The 17,812-nt window shown below is 39.7% G+C and overlaps 1 protein-coding gene across 1 annotated transcript; it reads left to right on the forward strand.

Moving 5' to 3' along the window:
- Positions 1-2,109: 2,109 nt before the first annotated feature.
- LOC126993202 (uncharacterized) lies at positions 2,110-14,191 on the forward strand. The gene is made up of 11 exons (XM_050852070.1): positions 2,110-2,285; positions 4,200-4,455; positions 4,808-4,896; positions 5,231-5,366; positions 5,490-5,654; positions 6,177-6,329; positions 7,142-7,165; positions 8,060-8,212; positions 8,597-8,723; positions 12,142-12,552; positions 12,795-14,191. The coding sequence occupies exons 1-11, from the start codon at positions 2,197-2,199 to the stop codon at positions 12,899-12,901; spliced, it is 1,710 nt and encodes a 569-aa protein (XP_050708027.1). The 5' UTR covers positions 2,110-2,196; the 3' UTR covers positions 12,902-14,191.
- Positions 14,192-17,812: the final 3,621 nt, after the last annotated feature.

A 17,812-nucleotide genomic window follows, 5' to 3' on the forward strand; every position in this document is an offset into this window, starting at 1 on the left:
ATCGTTGGCTGTTTTGATATTAAGTCACTCAGTCATTAGCTTGTATGCTGGAGATAAGCTGTAACAGTGATGATAGTTATGATAGTTACTAATAATGATAATATCTGTTGATTAACGAACTTGATTGCTTAGTATGAATGAGTCCAGACGGTAAATTAGAGTCGGCAGAGTAAGACTTCATTAACCCAGCCACCCTCCTTATAATGAGTATCTTTAAAACTGATGATAATTATGATAGTTACTACTAATAATAATGATAATATCTGTTGATTAACGAACCTGATTGCCTAGTATGAATGAGTCCAGACGGTAAATTAGAGTCGGCAGAGTAAGACTTCATTAACCCAGCCACCCTCCGTTTAATGAGTGTCTTTAGGCAGGCACTTTACCGCAGTGTTGCTTCCCTTGTCATCGCTCGCAGATGTTTTCATGCATACTGCTTCTCTGAATGTGCTAACTACACGGCTCCCCTCCCTTCCTTTCCCGCAGTCGAGCTCAAGGAATTTACAAGACTTTCTAATCGCTCATCCTCATACTGTCAGTCTTACCGGTGCAAAACTCCACCTGAATTTCCGCTCTTTCATTCCTTGTCTTCGGAAACTCTGAGGTAGTCTTTCTGAAATAGTTTTGCAACTCTACGACGTAAACTTATCCAAGGGGGCTACCAAAAAAGTTACAAAAGTGCCTTCCGCTATCTTTAGAAATTTATTCGTCCTTGTTGAAAGCAGTATTTTGCTGTTTTCTACATCGTCGTCATTATTGCCATTATATAATTTCTTCTTCCTACTCTTCAGCACTTTCATCATCATCTTCATCTTCTACTTCTTCTTCTCCCTCATCCCCTGCTTTGCTTCACATATCCCGCACAGAACAAGTAGGTATTCTCCGTCCGATGACCAACACTGATCCACCCGACAGTGAATTGATCTGGTTAATAAGTAACATCAACAGTAAATTAAAACAGCAGCTATAACAGTGCGCGGCAGTAGTAAGCCAGAAACGCCTCCTGTTGTTACGTGACGCTGAGGTTTGGGTCACGTCCTCTGATCTGCCGGAAATCGCGGTGCACGGAGGTCGCGTTGCCTCCAGGGAAAGTTGAGGCCTCCGTTTGTTCCCTCCCCTCGATATTACGGCTGCTAGGAGTAGATGGCGCCACTGCTACTGCCTTTGGATTACAGGAATGTTAACTAATAGTGGAGGCACATCAACCCAGATTTAGCTACACGCGCGACTCTTAGTCTGAATATAAAGTTGGAGAGGAGGTGTATGAATATAAAGTTGGAGGGGAGGTGTAGGGTGAGTGTGCGTAGACTGACGTGCTGAACGCTTGCAGGGAAAAGATGAATAGTGTGTGCTTGTTTGTGCGTGTGTATGTCGCAAGCTTCCCCCTCTCCCTGTCGAAAGTCGAAACTCACGCCTGCTTCGTGGGAATGGAGGTGGGTCCGGCCGATGTAGGAGCTGTTCTCTTCGTCAGTAATACTCAAAGCTCCCTAAGTAATAGAGACAAGAAAAGTATAAAAAAATGAGTTGCGTACTGATTCCATGCACTTTTTGTTAGTTTGTTTTTAAGCAACGTCCGTAAAATTTCTGCACGTTTGGCATAAATCGATTATAAAAAAATGACAAAAAAGAGCTTTTAAATGTTATTAATGGTTGCAACACGATTGATTAGCTCAAAAGTCAACTCGACCGCCGCTTCCTCCTCCTTAATACTCGCTAATGGGGTAATGAACGTCTGGGTGGCTGTTAAATGTTATTGCACTTAATAGGGCTGGTCGATAAATAGGTATCCGGGGAAATCTGGGGAAGGTAAAACCATTTGGTAAAACTGTGGTAGTAAGTAACCCAGATGCCACATTTGCCCTGCGTTTCGGAGTAATGGGTTCATAACCACCACAGGCTGAAGGGCCAGTGAGACGGAGATAAGCACAGACCACGCGCTGCGTATTCCCGCAACTTGCCTAAAAACGGCTCGCCTGGACTATCTGGACATTCGTTTCAATCTCTCTCTCTCTCTCAATGACCGGTCTTATTGTATATCATTATATCAGTTCCTTAAATTTGTGTGTAGCTACTTTTTTAGCGTGTGTGTGTGTGTGTGTGTGCGTGCGCCAACACTACCATGTCTGTCTGTGTTTCAGGGCGGAGCTCGAGGCCTCGTACGCCAAGGGCCTGTACAAGCTGTCCAGCAAGCTGATGAAGGCCTCCAAGGAAAACTCGGGCACCGTGACGCAGGCCTGGCAGATGGTGGGCGTCGAGATGGAGCAGCAAGGGGACGTGCACCGGTAAGGCCATATACCTGAAAAGTCACATTAATATTTTGCCGCGGTAAACAATATAAAGGCTTGGCATCTGGATATCCATACAATTCATCAAGGAGACAGAGCAGACAGTACTACGCAGAGAATCGTTCCACGCCTCTCTCCTTTGCGTCACAATGTGCTAATAATCATCCAACTGAAATCGCGTGTTGAAAAATGTATTACGCAAAGCCACCAGCCACAAGTTTATTATTTTACTGAATGCGATCCAGTTGAGTGTGGACGTATTTATTTATTTATTTATTTATTTATTTATTAAGAAGAAAAGTCGGGTATTTTCATGACATCTGTTTTAGTACTCTTCCCATAATCAACACAGAAGCAGAGTTGGTTGAGTGAATAAAGCTTCCTTTGGGTATTCACATCCTCAGGTTTTACTCACCATTACACCATTATTGCCAATTTTTTTTTATATTATTTCCTGTCTATGCCTTATCCCAATAGGTGCCATACATTGTAATACTGTCTTTCTCTTTAATAATAATTGTATAATTACTTTTCTTTCTGGTTCTGCGTATCAATTGGAAACATGTGTGACAATTTGATTCTTCTTCATGCATAGAATATCCTCCATATCTGCACAATACAAGCCATCAGTTAGAGAGAGAGAGAGAGAGAGAGAGAGAGAGAGAGAGAGAGAGAGAGAGAGAGAGAGAGAGAGAGAGAGAGAGAGAGAGAGAGAGAGAGAGAGAGAGAGAGAGAGAGAGAGAGAGAGAGAGAGAGAGAGAGAGAGAGAGAGAGAGAGAGAGAGAGAGAGAGAGAGAGAGAGAGAGAGAGAGAGAGAGAGAGAGAGAGAGAGAGAGAGAGAGAGAGAGAGAGAGAGAGAGAGAGAGAGAGAGAGAGAGAGAGAGAGAGAGAGAGAGAGAGAGAGAGAGAGAGAGAGAGAGAGAGAGAGAGAGAGAGAGAGAGAGAGAGAGAGAGAGAGAGAGAGAGAGAGAGAGAGAGAGAGAGAGAGAGAGAGAGAGAGAGAGAGAGAGAGAGAGAGAGAGAGAGAGAGAGAGAGAGAGAGAGAGAGAGAGAGAGAGAGAGAGAGAGAGAGAGAGAGAGAGAGAGAGAGAGAGAGAGAGAGAGAGAGAGAGAGAGAGAGAGAGAATCTTACATTACTAATTAAGAACATAACTTTTTGTAACACTGGAAAAAAATTATGCACATAACACAACAATGCAACAGTCTTAAAGAAAGAGCTGGTGTTGAGCAGAATGTTTCGGTGTGTCTATACAAGCATTTTTGTCAGCTTGTAATAAATTAAAGTCAGAACTGTAGGGTTTAAATTTTGATTAGGTAGGAAAGTTACCTAGGTGATACTTTAGTGTGTAGTCTACTGCAGGATATGTACTCTACCCCAGTATCTATATTCTAAGCTACATAGTGACCTGATGTGTCTCCTGAGACCTTATCTGATGTTGTCGTGTCACCTGAGTGCTCCTGATCGGTCTCTATAAAAGTACAATCAATGAACATCCACATCACTATCCTCCTTACACTGAATCCCTTAAAATCAGTATAACTCATTTTCATTCATATATAATTTTTAGTATTTTTGATGATTGATTTTTGTTGATTTTGAGTTTGCATGATGATGGTGTCATAACATTATAAATCATTATTCAGCTATATTCAACTTTTTTCTCATCATCCTGCAGTTAGGTAGACTGCACAGTGAACTGTAAATATGGTGGTGGACTGCACGCAAAAGTTTAAATGGACATGTAGACCACACACTAGAGCAGCACTGAAAGTTATCTACAATAAATTCTTGTTGGTTCATTTTAATTCACCTTCAGATATAAACTTTGCCACATGTGTGCACTCCTCAGCAATGCACAGCACACCCAGCACCCATATTTCCTTTTTTTTTATTTTCCTTGTTCCTTACAGAACCATTGGATCAGCAATCGGAGATGATGTGGTGCGGCCGTTGCGTCAGTTGATAGAGACACAACACAAAATTCGTAAAGGAGTGGAAAGTATGGTGGACAAGACAACAAAAAATCTACATGACTGGCGAGCAGCGGAGAGCAAGGCAAAAAAGCAAGGTTATGGCAATTGTCGGGAAAATGAAAAAATTCAAGACATGATGCTGGAAGCTCGTCTGGGACGGGGCAAGACTCTCACTGATAAAGAAACAATTAAAGTGAGATAATTAAATGCTGTTTTTGTATTTACACTTATGCAAGATGGTTTCATATCTTACAATCATTTGTATATTGTGACTTGTTTCACAAGACTTTTTTCACAAATGACTTGAATCTCAAGATACTCCTTTGTTCCCACAGGGCAATCAAACTAAAGTAGCATTGGTTCCTTTTTTATATTACTTTATTTTTTTGTTTTATTTTTAGCCCTAGCCTTTTAGAAGTACAGTTCATGTATAACTTTACTGATAATGATTGCGACCAAAGCAATGGAATATTAAATAATTTTGAAAGCAATTCATTTATGTTAGTTTGCTGAGTTTTACATTGATAGTACTACTTGTGTAATAGATGGAAAAGCAGCGACGGAAAGCTGAGGAAGCTGTACAGAAGAGTGACCTGGAGTACTACACTTGTTGTACCCGTGCTGAGAGAGCCAGGTAAGCAGCAGGAAGGTTATCTGTGCAAAAACTGAGAGTTTGGGAAAACTTTGGACTGTCATTTTACCCCTATTAGTACTTATTGAAAGCCAGTTATTTCTTATACAAGTATTTATGATGATCTCCAACAACAAGTTTTGGCAGGCTCCATGTAACCTGTGATCAACAATTACTATCAATCCATTTTTGTTATGCTGCCAATTAAATAATTATTTTTCCAGTATTACCTTTAGTTCACAGTTATGTATTTTTAGTACATATTCATCAGCTTGATTGTCTATTACTTACTCTTCTAAGCTGTTGGATATGATGACCCAGTCTTGCATTTCCTCAGGTTGGAATGGGAGTCTGCAGTGTACAAAGGCAGCAGCTGTTTCCAGACACTGGAGGAGGAGCGCTTGCAGGCGCTCAGGGACCTGGTTGTCAAGTACCACAATAATTCTGTTGAGTCTGCACCGAAGATAGTTGCGGTGAGTTTGTTTTAGCATGTTAAGACCATAGCCATGCATTGTTTCAGATTAGGCTCATTTTGTATCTACTGGTACAGCTGAAATATTCTCCTATAGTATCTGAGTATGCCTTTGTTCCTGCAGATTGTGGATAGACTTGATGAACCCGTGAAAGCATGTGATGTGGAGAAGGATATCCAAGCAGTTATCACAGCCAAGGGAACTGGAGAAAATCTTCCAGAGCAGATGCTTCCAGACTTTTATGCTGAAGATATGAACAACATAATGAACAGAGACAGGAGAAGAGAGGTTAGTGACAGTAAATTCATCAAATGGAGGCTTTGGGAAGTCAAGCCTTCCCAGAACCCCTTCAGCTCTCCTTTAGCCCATCCTCCAATCTGGAAACATGCTGCCTTCATGGTGTAGTTTAGTGGTTAGCATGCCTAGCTACAGATCCATGGGCCTGGGTTCACATCCCAATCTAGGCAGTTGTCCCACAACCCTCCTAACTGTTCAGTCTCTGTTTTGGGTTTTCGCCCACCTCAGGCTCAAAGGCTAATGGGAGGGAGATGAGCACAGAGTCCACACACAGCTTTAAAGTTTTTTCTTTATTATTCTCACAGTAAAGGAAGCGGCTAAAGTGCAAAAACGTATCAAACAAAAAAGCCTGAAAGTATACCCAAAAGGTGCTTACTGAGATCATAGGTGAAAAGGATTTAAGATCTATAAAGGATATATTTCCAACACCATAGAACACTTGCTTTTCCATGGTTATAGAATTCTTTCAGCTTGAAATCACACAAAAAATAATTGAATAATTTTGTTTGTCAGGCACTGGAAAAGTTTCTCAAGATGGTGAGAACAGACTTGGAACGGGAAAGAAGGGGGAAGCAAGGGGTGGAGAACCTAGCCAAGGCATTGCAGGAGACTCCAACATTTGGTGGTGAAGAATCACAACAAGATGTGAATGACAAACTGCAGCATGTAAGACTATATATATCTTTGTTTTTACTCATTATATGTTGAAGTACATTATGTAAAAAGTGGCATTTATTTATTAAGGTTGTATTTTTATCATTGTCATCAGTGTGTTTATGACCATCACCATCACAAACTTCATCAGCATCACAGTAACATCAATGACATATTGTGACTTCATATGTTAGATTGTGACAAAGCATCAATCACTCACAGATATTCTCCATTATCAATGTCAAATTTAATTTTATCATTGTCATTATTCCAAACTTAGTTCCTTCCACAAATAGGATCAGAGGTTCAAAAATAACTCAGGAAAGAAGAGAATCATTTCAAGTCAGATTCAGAAGTACCATATTTTTTTCCATATTGGTTACATACAACTATTACTACTACTACTAATACTACTACCTCTCTATTTCTCATCTTCATTTTCACATGCCCGTAACCACCTTGAGGCAGACAAGGCAGCTGCCTCGTCTGGCATCTCTATCCCTCCCTTCCTGTAGCAGCCTGCTCAATCCACCCCCACCCCAAAGTCCAGGGGACCCCTGGGCCCCTCTAGTAGGGCTGTGTTCACTTCATCTGTTTTTAAGTTTTGGTTACTGCCCTGATTTTCATCTGTACTCTTTCAATACGAGTGAAAATGGAGTAGATATAAATGTAAATGAAATAGTTCATCTATAAACTTCTCATTATTTTGACGTAAGCAGTGCCTCATCTGTCTTTGATTGCCTGCAGTATTAAATTCAAATCCCAACAAAACATGAATCGACAGTTTATAAATACATTTCTTGAAATATTTTTGATCTCAACAGGATGCCCACAACAGACTGCAACATGTAAGTTTTGTGCAGGATGTGTTTAGGACTAATGTAGTGGTAGAGACAGAGTTGCTGCATAACAGGAATGAGTCTTGGGCATCTAGATATTGCCTTATTTATTATTTCTGCAGGTTTCACAGAGGAGCATGTTGTATAACGAACATTTGCACATTTCAGTTTCGTTGAATGTTCTAACCATTATAGATATACAGTAGATTTTTTTCATTCACTACATCTAGAATATTATTTTTACTGGAGACATGAGCACTACAACCAGAAGTACCTCAAGACTCTGATCCTCTTTGTATTGATTTTTTTTTTATGGAACTGTATTTATTTAAGAGAAATCATCTGAATCACACACACACACACACACACACACACACACACACACACACACACACACACACACTGGGTAAATACAACTGGGTAAATACACACACACACTTACACACACACACACACTGGAAGTATGAATGTAATATTGTATTTTTTGAGTAAAACAAGCTAATTCATATTCACATGCAAACATTATTTTTGACTTAGCATTCCTCTTTTGTTGGCTTAGTATCTAGTGTCTGTTGTCCAAGCAACATGCTTAAACTGGAAACTTACGGATGAACCTCATTTCACAGCACTTTAGGTTCTTTAGTTCCATTCCAGATGCTTTATTTGCTGAAGGTTTACTGCTCTGTGTTGCTCATTATTCATACAGCAAGTTTGTTTATTTAATTTTATACCTTGGTTTTTGTGTGAACTTTTTTTTGTTGTATCGTTATACATACTAAATAAAAAAAAATCACTAAAACAATAGTGGAACAACAAAGACAATCTAAGACATTTGTTTTATATATTGAAGATAGGCAGATGCTGTGTGTGTCCAGTGATAAGCAGCTTCCATTTTTCCCTCAGATGAAGGCCATGCTTGCCTATCTGGAGGCTGCCCGCTATAAAATTCAGTGTTCATTAGATGATCTTAACAACAGACCCAAGACAGTCCACCCACTGGCCAAGCACATCGAGGTTCATCGAGATAAACAAGGACTCACGTGCTCAGTGCTTAAGGTAAAGTGGGGAAGATTAATTATTTTGAGGGTCAGTGCCCCATCTCCCATCCTTTAGATTTTAATAATTTGATTGTTTCCTTGCTTGCTTGATTCATATGGTATACTTAATCAAATTTGCAGCTGGAATCATACCATTTAAAATTCTCTCCTTAACATTCATTCTTGGAGGCAGTTCAATTTTTTTGTTGAACTTTGTCAAATGCTTTAATTAGTGTTAATGTAGAATGGAGTCATAAAAAAAATCCTGATTTAAAGAAAAATATCAGAGGAAATGAATGTGAAGTGCTGAACATGGACAAGAATATGAGAGTAACACTGTATATTTTCTTATGTCACATGACACATCAATAATAAGTGTTCCATACTGATGACTGCTCCATAGGTGCCACCTTGGGTCAGAGGCAACAGTGTGGATGTCTCCCCAGCCAGCAACTCCCCCACTGGATCTCCCAACTGGAATGACCGAGGTACTGCTGACGGCAACTCTGTGCAACCAGACTCAGATTTTGGTATGTCTTCATTTAACATTGACAGGACATAAACTGGCAGCCTCATGTGACTCCATTTATTCAGTTAACACCATACCAATTGCGTGTTCCATACAATCAGTTCATTAGCTGAGAACAATATTTCTAAAGTTCACCAAACCAGAGAATGATATATGATACAGTGTTCCCTTATTTTCATGGAGGTTATGTTCTTGACATTCCCATGAATGGCCACAACTGCAAATACTTGTACCACTTTGAATTTTGTCCAGTATCACTATTTTTTTGTCACTTAATACTTTTCTGCTTCTCTTGGACACTTTGCCATCTTTCCTATTGACATTTGTCTGATGTGACAACTACATCTGGGAGTCATGTGGAAAGCACATTATGAGGACAATGGAAATGATAGCAACAGTGATGACCATTAACCCCTTAATGACAATGATGACGCTGGCATTATATAGTTCTATCAGACGTGGGCAATGAGCATGACTTTTTTCTAGAATAACCAGCAAATAATCAAACCCATAAACAAAAAAATCTGCAAATAAAAAGGGAACACTGTATTGCATTGGTTTTCTTTTTCTTTTTTGTTTGTAACCACATAATTATGCAGACATTCATTCTCACCAAAAAATTGCTTTCTTATTCATTGCTTATAGACATGGAGTATGCATCTCATGTGTTGAGGGGTGCCACACACAGCCCTTTTGGACAGAGTAGAGTCAAAGACTGTTTGTCTCATCGACTCCTCCCCTCGCACTGACAGTCTTCTACCTCCTGAACTCTGCCTCAGATTTACCTCTCACTATCCTATATTTATATTTTCATGCAGACTGCTCTTCTGAACTCATTAACTGCATGCCTCCCCTCCTCCCATAACCCTGCTGCACACAGCTTTCTACTCTAGCTCACCCCTATTCTATCCAACTTCTTTATGCAAGAGTTAACCAGCAAATTCATTCTTTCATTTCGTACACTGATAAACTCTAGAAGAGCTTTCTTGAGTCTGTCTGTACTCCTGCCTACAACTTTAACTCTTTGTAGAGGGGAGTGTCAAGACACCTCCACCTGAAATTGACCCTCTCTTTATGGTCACTCATACTGACTTCTTTTTGCTGGAACAACATTTAGTGGGCTTTTTTCTTTCCTATTTTTGTTGCCTTGAGCTGCTTCCATTGCTGTAAAAAAAAAAAAAAAAAAAAAAAAAAAAGTATCAAAACACAAGAAATCCAGTCAGTCAGAAAGGGGAGTAACTGCACAGTCAAATAAACTCAAATATAAATCAGCCCACACATTATTTGTACCACTTATGACAATTTAATAATATTCAGATGTCTCTTCTGTACTTTTATATATATACACTGGGGCCATTCCAATTTGATTGTGTATCCTGTTTCCATCCCCTCCGCTGTGTGTTTTTTAACTTCATTTTATTCACCCCTTTACAGACTGCAGGTTGCTTGGCATGCTTCATGAATAGTGATTGATAACTTTCACTTTTCAATCAAATATGACATTCCATGTCTGGTACAGACGAATCATATGGTGCGCATAGTAAACGCAGTTTATGTTATATGAACATTGCATAATAAATTATTTCCATTCTTTTTAAAGTCCATGAAACTTTTTTTTTCTTTTTAAAAACTAAGTATTAGAACTAAGGGAAAATTCAAATGAACTCAAAATACCATATGATATATGTAGCTGTTAATCATCAAACAATAAAATGAATACAGTAGAGTTGCCTAATATCCAAGAATATGGGCAATATAATCCATCACATATGAGCAACTCGCATAAATTTTATTAGGTTCCACAAAAACCTGTGTTATAAAAGGTATATGGTTGGACATCCACCATAATAGGCTTACTAAAAATACACATAGCCAATTATAATACAGTACAAAAACAGCAATGTAGCCTACATAATATAACGAGATCAATCAATAAAACAACTCGCAGATGAGAGGAGGGGTTTTGAGGTTCAAAGGAGGGCTGTTGAGCCATGGAAAACTCCTGCCAGTCACGGCTCAATCCCAACGGTGATACACCCAGAGGTAGGAAAAGCTTAGTCCTTGGGGTGTGCTCCTTTCACCTCTGGCCACATCACCATTGAGTGTGATGTATGATTGACTAGAATTTCCATATGACCCAAACCTGTATACATTGCAGGGATATGCAACTTTCGTCGGTTCACCCAAGTCTGAGGTGTGCATTATCGTGCACTGGCAACTTTCTGTCCCACGGCGTGTCTGATTTCGCAGCAGTTTCAGCAACAGCCTTCAGAATCGATAATATGCAGGCAACAATGACAAATACCATCAAGTATAATTGATTTTGAGTTAAAACTTTCAGTACATACTGTCACAAACAGTTGTTTTGTTAATATAAAGCCTGCTTATTTTCTCGGTGGCAGACAGTGCTTTGTCTTGTAAATCTTGTAAATTTACAAAACAGCTGTTTGCAACAGTATTAATAATTTTTAACTCAAAAGCAACTGTAATTGATGGTATTTGTTATTGTTGCCTGCATATTATTGATTCTGAAGACTGTTTCCTATGTGTAGGCTATCATACATTATCCACGCAATCGGACACACCGTGTGACAGCAGGTTGCCAGCGCACAATAATACACACCTCAGACTTGGATGATCCGATTATAGGAGAGGTCACTCTCTGACAGTGACATTGGGTGTGCTTTGTTGGGTATCATTTCTTCTTATGCTATCTTATGTGTCAGATACTAAATGCTTGATGGAACACCCAAGCCTTGTAAACTCAGAAGGAAGAGCAAGCATTATCAGAACAGCTGGTCATATATTCAAAGAGGTGATGTGCATATAAGACGGGAATGTCATATTTGTTTTTAAAGTTCCACTCGCAGACACAAATATATTGTAAGATATTTTAAGTGATTCATATACCTTGATCGCACATTAGGCAGCTGTAATATGAAAGATATTAAGTTTTAAATTATATATATTTGGCATTCATTATAATTTGACAGCTCTCAACCTCTAAACGAAGTAAAGCATGCAAATACATAGACTTTTTGCTGTCAATATGAACAGAAGTGAAGGAAAGGTTAGGGAAAGCAGCGTTAATGAGTCTGATTACAGTACTCATAACAAGACATCACATAACATAAGTTGATCTAGACAAGTCACACTTCCTGTTGACTTCCTATTCCATCTTGCACATGTTCACTTATGAAGTATAGGATTGGGTTACAATATTTTGTATTTTAATCATGCATAGTTTATCTGTACGTGTTGTAATCACAAGACAATTTAAGTACGGCATTAATTTTCTCTTTCTGTTCTCACCTTGTCCTTTTGTGTCTTAACCTTCCATCACCATAACCTCTGTGACTGCTTTCACTTGTTTCTCTATGACAACACTGTCGCTGTATATGCTGCTTACACCTTCAAAGGAAATACAGATCAGCTTTCATCAGCCTCTAGAGTCAGCACCCTTCAGCGCTCTACTGACCTTGAAGTTCCTCCCAGCCCCCCTGCTAGATCAAGGGGCTCAACCATAAGTCCTGCTCGACTAACATGTCCCACAGAAACTGAAGTGCCATCTTTGCAAAAACCTCAAAGATCCTCTGGTGTGTTTATGTCTCCTCCCCGTTACCCCTCCCTAATGCTTGTTACAGATGAATTCAGCTCTCAAGGCTCAGACCGAGACTATCAGGCCACCATCAGTGAAGAGAATATTGATTCTGGCCCCAAAGATGGGTCATATTATGCCCACCCCCTCCCTGCTGCTACGACAGGCAGCAGATGCAAGGCACTCTATGACTATGAAGCCAACATGTATGATGAGCTCACAATCAGAACAGGTAATTTATCACATTCTGTGGCTGAAAAATTACTACTGTAATAGCCACCCTTGTTTATAGCTTTGTGTCAAACACAGACTATCTAAACCTAGGTGAAATGATATTGGGTGTAATGTAGTATATCTTTTCTGCAAATCGTTTTTTTTTTTTTTTATGTAATATTTATTAGGTACTGCATACATGGCTTTTTTGTAGGTTCATTATTGCATATATGTATAACTGAATTATAATTTTATTATCAGGTGACATCATCAATATCCATGAGAAGCAAGCTGATGGATGGTGGGTGGGTGAGCTGGATAATGTTGTCGGCATCTTCCCAGCAACTTATGTAGAAGAGATCGACTGAGCCTGTCCTGCCAGAAGCATTTGACCGATGCTTCCAAGACTCATAGAGTAGCCATGCGAGTGGGAGTTGTTCTTCACTTACTGTACTTGTTATTACCTTGTATATTCTCTTACCATTTCATAGCACACACCTAGGCATGTTTGTGAGTTGCTGTACATATGGAAGGTTTTAACAAACAAGCATCTTAATACATTTTTTACTTCCTCTAATGGCTCATTAATGGTGGAATTTTCTTTGGTTCCAGTACTGTGCAAGAGCATACACAACTTTTTTGTAAAACTAAGCTAGTCATTGAGATTCATAAAATACAAAAGTAAATGCTGGGGTTAGATCTGCCTGGTTTTACATGTAAATAATTCATAGAAGAAATAATATTTATGATTTTTTTTTTATTTGGATATATCATAAAATCAATATATTTTCAGGCCATAGCATAAACAATATCTATATGATTCACAATTTTGGGCTTATAATTTTTTTTTTTGCTGCCTACAGCCTTGTAACATTTGAAAAAATTGTGTGAATGAAGTGGAATTTTCTTGAAACAAAGTAATGATCTATATATACTGTGCAGGTTTTCCAAAGTCTTATAAAAAAATATTATTATGAACTTATTGGCAATCAAGTTTATCCCAAGCAGTTATGACTATGACTACATATTAAATGTTTTCACCTCATTTTCTTTGGAGAGCTGGAAATACTAGGTTTTATTCAGGAGAGACTCTGTGATTGATTACACACTTCATGAAACATTATTTATATATTTTCTGTGCCATTGTGATTGACTTCTTCACGTTCAGCTGTGTAAATATTTTTTTTTAATCCAGTTTGGCTGGCTATGGTTTATATGAGAATATTTTCACATAATACCTTTGAGACCAAGGTGACTCATTCCCCCTGAATGGAGATTGTTTCAGGGCCAGTATTAAGGAGACAGACTAAGCACCCACTTGATGTGTTGTAAAAGCATTAGATCCTGATAATATCAATTGTAAACCTTTAAATAAAAAAAAATATAAAAATTCCACATCATGAACACTTCAAAAAGCTGCTTCTGTCCCATTCTCCCTTTGGTCTTGGTCACAGAGGTTATCCAGCCTACAAAGAAAAAAATGTATGAATGTGATACCAAGAGGTGATGCCTATGGCAAATGCAATGCTCATTATCATGTGCTGTCATGGTTTAGATGCAACCAGTTAAACCATGAGAGTACTCACGATGCATTTAATGATATGTATTTAAATAACAATGTAATTTCAAATTGTCTCCAATATATTTTGTGCCTCTCATCAGAATTCCTTAATAAACTAAGATTCCTTTTTTATGCAAGGGCAGGAAGACGCACCCTGGCTTAAAGAGGCCTGTTTAACATCTCGTAAGTCATATGAATCATCACTTTGATTCAAATTATAGGTAAACATAAAGTTGAGGGCAAACGCTAAAGCTTTGAATGTCCTCAGTGGTCATCTCTGTCACATTAGTTCTTAAGCCATTACCCTGGGACATAGGACCAGGTTTCCTTAGATACCCATTTATTGACCAGCCCAAAAGGGAGTATTAATCAGTGATGGGTGAGCTGGACACTGACTGCCCAAGCCAGAATTCAAACCCAGGTCCACGGATTCATATGTAGGCATGCTAATCACTTCACCACCGAAATTATGTATGCTTGGATATGAAGAAAGCATTTGATAAGGTCCCATGCAGTTATGGAAATGAAAGAATATAGGAAGAGTAAAATTTTCACTCAAAATGGACTGAAAATTACAATGCAGATGACATTGGTAAGGGAATAACAGTCAGAATGGAGGTAAGTAACAAGTGGAGTCCTGTTTGTATTGAATACATAGAAAAACAGGCCATGGTTAGAAACTGAGGAAGACAAGGTGCCCAATTGATATTCAGAAACTGCCTTCCCTATTGGTGTATTGATATAGATGACACAGACAAGGAGATAGTCAATGCCAAGAATATTTATTAATTTGAAGGTATACCTGATAAAATGAGATATGGTGACAATCCTTGTTGCTAATTTCCTGTATATCAACTAGACAACTACATATATTTCATCATTATTGGCAAGTCCTCTCACGATAACTTAATCCCTAACAGAATGGGATAGCTTCGAGCGGGAGCTCTTGCCTCCTCTCTATCTAAATCTCCCTATCTTCTAAGTTATCCAGTCCACCAGGGGAAAGTAGAATCCCCAGGATTAAGCTATCGCAAGTGACCCTATATCGAGAAGGCAATGGCAGAGCCACGGCCCGTCACTCTTGTCAGTCACCTAACGCTCACTAAGAAGTGAATCTGAGACTGGAGGTGTGGCTGGCTGCGTAACTGTGGACAGTAGGTGATTAGTCACTCATGGATATTCCTGATCACGGTTCATGAAGTCTTGGAAACTGGTAAAAAATGGGTGAGTCAACCAGCACAGCAGAGGGAGGTGAGTGAATCTTCTAGCCTAACATACAGGAAATGTAAAGTGACTTACTCAGTACTCTATCAAGGACGTGGAAGGTAACAATATCTATAAAAGACAATTATGTTTTTTCAGTACTTATTGTTCACAAGTAGCAGTAGTAGCGGTAGTGCACTACATTCAGAAATGAGTAGCTGTAGAGGTGTGCCACTACAATCTGACTGAAGTAGTGGTAGCGGTAGTGCCACTACTTTTAGCAGGTAGTGTGCACAACACTGGTAGGAAGCGAGATATGGACGCGTTGACAAGCACTTTGCTTTGTACTTATAAATTACAATATATATGTCCAATTAAGTACATGTCATTATATGTTGCCTACTTAAGTACAAGAACTTTGTGATAAAAAAGTTCCTGTCACAGATTCATAAAGCATGAAAGTTAGTAGTTTTTGTATATACACATTAATGAGACTATGATATTACACTACAATACCATAACATATTGTACGTCTTTACCCAATAGTATGATCACAAAGTTCACTAGAATCTATATACGGTATATAACTTTTGATTAAATATAATGTAGCACACTTGTCTGTACTTGAATGTACTTGGTATTTTTCAGTTTTGGGTCTAAAAAGTACAAGTAGCTACAATTACAGGTACAATTGAATGTTTAAACTCCAAGTACAGTGTAGTGCAGTGACTAGGCCTGATAAGGGAGCCTCCCATAGCCCACTTGGCGAGTGGGGTACCTCTTTGGCCGGCTCGGTAAGGAGTGGCTCTCCCCTCATGCTGGTCGCGGATTCAATCCCAGGCAGCTGGCGAATACCCTCTCCTGGTCTTGATAAATTTTTTGTATGTTTCAATACACGCAGAGGACGTGTGGGGATTATTGAGAAGTAGGAAAATCAAATCAGCGGGGCATGACAGTGGTGGCATAGTGGTGGGGATCCTCTCCTGCAATTCCCTGCAGGGTAACAGGTAACAGGGTAACAGGGTAACAGGTAGGATGGCCCATGCTCTCCAAGGTTAATAGAAAATGGGAATATTGGAGGTATGTCTGAAAGGGACATTGTCAACACACAAAAATTAATCTACATAGCCGTGTAGTGCGGTGACTAGGCTGATAAGGGAGCCTCCCATAGCCCACTTGGCGAGTGGGTTCCTCTTTGGCAGACTCTGTAAGGAGTGGCTCTCCCGTCACGTTGGTCGCAGGTTCAATCCCAGGCAGCCAGCGAATACCCTCTCCTGATCTTGATTAATTTCTCTTGGGTTTCGATACACACAGAGGACGTGTGGGGATTATTGAGTTGTAGGAGAGAAAATCAAATCAGTGGGGCATGACACAAATAGTCTGTAAGCCCTACTTTAAGTACAAGTACAAGCACATAATTTGTTTTTTTGTAGGTACTTGGCCTCCATATCACTGTAGCTCTTGGGAAAGATGTGTACCTGTTTGTTGATAGTCAATGTGCCTTGTATGCACTTCCGTCTTCCTCCCCTTCTGACTGTGATATAGTCAATAAGTGCCTAAGTGCCCTTAGCCTGCTGGAGCGCTGTGGTGCTACTGCACACTTCATCTGGGTGCCCTCACATGTTGGGCTGCCCCATAATGAAAAGGCAGACAGACTTGCTCGTGCTGCCTCTGATGATCTCAATGTACACACAGGTGTTGAATACACCTATAATTATGTTAAGAATAGACTTAGATCCCTTGTTAGTGAGTCTGTTAGCAATCAGCTTGCCTTGAGGTGTCAGGATGGTAGTCCCTCCAGCATTCACTATGCCCAGGTATCAAGTATCTGTACCCACACTTATGGTAGGCTTAGTGCATCCTATGATCTGGTGGTGATGCGGCTGAGGCTGGGCTATAGATATTACTGGGAGGTCAGTGGGGCTGACCCTGTACCTTGCCGCTTGTGTGCCAGGGCAGGGGGTCACACGCTCAAACACTATGTCCTGCAATGTTCTGCTATTAGTGCCTACCGCCCACAGGGCCACTGGGACCTGCCTGGGCTGGTGGGGTAGTTCATTAACAATAATGTTCCCTCAGCTGTGCTCAGTGAGTATCCTGCATTTGCCCCTAGATTGTAGTCCATATGTACAGTCCCTTATGTCTGCTCCCTTGACTAAATCAAGGCCTTTATTTTTTTTTTAGCACTTGTCCCCTACCATTGTATCTTTTTAGTTTCCTGGTGCTACTTACACATGTATCCTTAGTTGTATAATCACACACTGCACTGCCTGGGGGTTGGGATGGCATGCTCCTCCCTTCTCCTTTGTTGTTTTACTTGCAACAATAAACTCAGTCAATGGTTGCACCAGTATCTTTTTTTTATCTGGTTTTGAGCTTCAACCGTTAGGAATGGGATCGAGGGAGGGACAGAAGAATATTATTTAGTTAGGCATGGGAAAAGATATGCTAAAGAAGAAAGTAAATGAGCAGGAATATTCCCACTATACAGTGGGTTACCCTCATCCGAGGGCAA

The sequence above is a fragment of the Eriocheir sinensis genome, unplaced genomic scaffold, assembly GCF_024679095.1.
Source record: "Eriocheir sinensis breed Jianghai 21 unplaced genomic scaffold, ASM2467909v1 Scaffold582, whole genome shotgun sequence".
Classification (NCBI taxonomy): domain Eukaryota; kingdom Metazoa; phylum Arthropoda; class Malacostraca; order Decapoda; family Varunidae; genus Eriocheir; species Eriocheir sinensis.

What these genes read in the sequence shown, in the direction of transcription:
- LOC126993202 (XM_050852070.1), top strand. Translation starts at nt 2,197, where the DNA reads ATGAAGGCCTCCAAGGAAAACTCGGGCACCGTGACGCAGGCCTGGCAG. An exon ending in GCAACCAGACTCAGATTTTG is followed by an intron (nt 8,724 to 12,141) that starts GTATGTCTTCAT and finishes ACACCTTCAAAG; the next exon opens with GAAATACAGATCAGCTTTCA. An exon ending in TGAGCTCACAATCAGAACAG is followed by an intron (nt 12,553 to 12,794) that starts GTAATTTATCAC and finishes TTTTATTATCAG; the next exon opens with GTGACATCATCAATATCCAT.